The 2,500-nt window shown below is 44.4% G+C and overlaps 1 protein-coding gene across 1 annotated transcript in view; it reads left to right on the forward strand.

The window, feature by feature from the left end:
• Nucleotides 1–2,500, forward strand: part of syt4 (synaptotagmin IV) — a 7,513-nt gene that overhangs the window by 5,001 nt on the left and 12 nt on the right. The window contains exons 3-4 of the mRNA XM_012830775.3: nt 502–622; nt 1,349–2,500. The exon at nt 1,349–2,500 is cut by the window's right edge and continues 12 nt beyond it. Of these exons, the coding sequence (XP_012686229.1) occupies nt 502–622; nt 1,349–1,671 (444 nt within the window). The 3' untranslated portion in view covers nt 1,672–2,500. The remainder of the gene's footprint in view (nt 1–501; nt 623–1,348) is intronic.

Genomic DNA, 2,500 nt, shown 5'->3' on the forward strand with positions numbered 1-2,500 from the left:
GGACACAATGTACCACAATGTAGGAAATATGACACTGTCGTAAATCAATTGAAGTTGAACACATTAAAGCACAATTTCAAAGTGCAAGGTCATAAATCCAAACAGAGATAAAAGCACTTCAGACTAATTACGGCCGAAATAATAGTGAGGGAAAAGTTAATTTGAAAATGTTGCCTACTGGAGTTGATAGATTGTTTCAGGCTAAATTAGAGAGCCGTGTCTCCTGTCAAGTGTATGTTCAAGCAACTCACTGAACATATATTAAAAATAGAACACAGACTAACTAAAGACAGAGAAAGAAAATGTGGCTATACTGTGATGAGAAATGTGATTCCATACTCATTATCGATGTCACTGTGTCTCTTTCTAACATCTGGTTCTTGTGTTCTGTCTGTCTGTCTGTCTGTCTGTCTGTCTGTCTGTCTGTCTGTCTGTCTGCCTGTCTGCCTGCCTGTCTGCCTGCCTGTCTGCCTGTCTGTCTGTCTGTCTGTCTGTCTGTAGAGGAGCGCTGGACGGGGGGAGCTGCTGCTGTCCCTGTGCTACCAGTCCACCACCAGCACCCTGACCGTGGTGGTGCTCAAGGCTCGCCACCTGCCCAAGGCCGAGAGCGGAGGACCCTCAGGTGAGACTGAACCCCACAACGAGACCCAGCGAGACCCCTCAAAACATACAGCACAGCACCCCTAAAAAGACACAGTACAGCACTTCACAAGACACACAAGGGCACAGAAGCCTTTAAACACACAGAGAAAACTAGCTTTGACCATGGATCGCAAAGATTCATAAAATCCTATAGGCATATAGTACACGTGAAACATAATAAGGTACATTGTTCCGAATAACAGACATGGGAGAGAATCCCGGATGATGGGTCAGAATTGGTATTCTATAAAGACATGCAGTGTATAAACACCTACAGAGACAACAACAAACAGGGAGCACATACGCCCTGACAGAGGACATCAGACCCATCATAATATAGACACACAGAGTATTTAATAATATAGACACACAGAGTATTTGATAATATAGACACAGAGAGGTATCATAATATAGACACACAGAGTATTTAATAATATAGACACAGAGTATTTAATAATATAGACACAGAGAGTATTTAACCACATACTTGGCCAAACATGGCCATCTGTGAGCCATAGGCAGAGGCAGAGCTTTTATAAAGTCAGTTGTTTTCCAAGGACACACCGTAGTTTGGCTACATAAAATTACTATCTCCATTTTGTAACATGCTTCCCTGCAGATGACGAGGAAGATGTTTGTATCATTTTGTAGTGAAGAGCTGTGCTTAAGTGCGTTTCTTTAACCCTTTCTGTATCTCTTTACTTAGAGTCATATGTGAAGATCAACCTCCACCAGGGCAAGAAGCGCGTGTGTAAGAAGAAGACCCACGTGAAGAAATGCTCTCCGAACCCCGTCTTCAACGAGCTGTTTGTGTTCGACGTGCCATGCGACGGGGCCCTGTGCGACACCAGCGTGGAGCTGCTCTTCCTGGACTCCAATAGGTCGGCGCGCCTGCCAATCGTCGGACGCCTCCTCCTGGGCACCAGCTCACCGGGCACCCAAGGCGAGCACTGGCGCGAGATCTGTGATCACCCGCGGCGACAGATCGCCAAGTGGCACATGCTGACCGAGGACCAGCCCCTGCCGTAACCACGGAAACACCTAACGATTGCCCGAGAACTGTCACCATTACGTGGGATAGAGGAGTGCGTGGAGCTAGCCACAAATTATGTCATCTGTCAATCAATTGAAGTCTAAGTCAATCATCCTTTGGTGTTGTTGGGTTAGGGGGGCTTATTATGGGGTGGGAGGAGGCAGAAAAGCTTAATCCAGCCAATCAGTGATTCCAAAGACAGTCTCAAGGCACCCCATGACGCGTCTTTCCATAGTTCAACATAAGATCAATCACCCGCCACCTTGTGCAGTGCGCAAATGTCATTGCTGTTGCTATAGCTGTATTTTTCTTCTACAATTACTATGACTATAACTCAGTGGTATGAAAAAAAATATGACTTGTCAAAATCCTGTTAATATCATGCTGTAAAATACCTGAATGATCAGTTTATTTTTTGAAGATGCTATCTTTTATTTACTGAATGTTGAATTCAAAATATTGTTTTGGTTCTTGATTTTGTACTTGATTTTTTTTGTTTTGTTTTGTTTGCCTGAGTATGTTTTGTAACTTTGAAGTCGTATGTCATAATGTAACTCATATCGCAGCCGTGGCAACGCAGCCTAAATTAGGCACCAAGCGCAGTTTATAAGGCACAGGAAGCAGGGAAGACTGGTCAGTGTGTGTGTGTGTGTGTGTGTGTGTGTGTGTGTGTGTGTGTGTGTGTGTGTGTGTGTGTGTGTGTGAGACGGTGAGAGGGACCAGTTGAGAGAGGGGCAGACAGATCCCATTCTGTCTTCTTTACTGTGAGCACAATGACAGAATGCAATGTATTGTATGTGTACCTTAATATAAAACATGAAGCTC

This window comes from Clupea harengus, chromosome 18 (genome assembly GCF_900700415.2).
Source record: "Clupea harengus chromosome 18, Ch_v2.0.2, whole genome shotgun sequence".
Classification (NCBI taxonomy): domain Eukaryota; kingdom Metazoa; phylum Chordata; class Actinopteri; order Clupeiformes; family Clupeidae; genus Clupea; species Clupea harengus.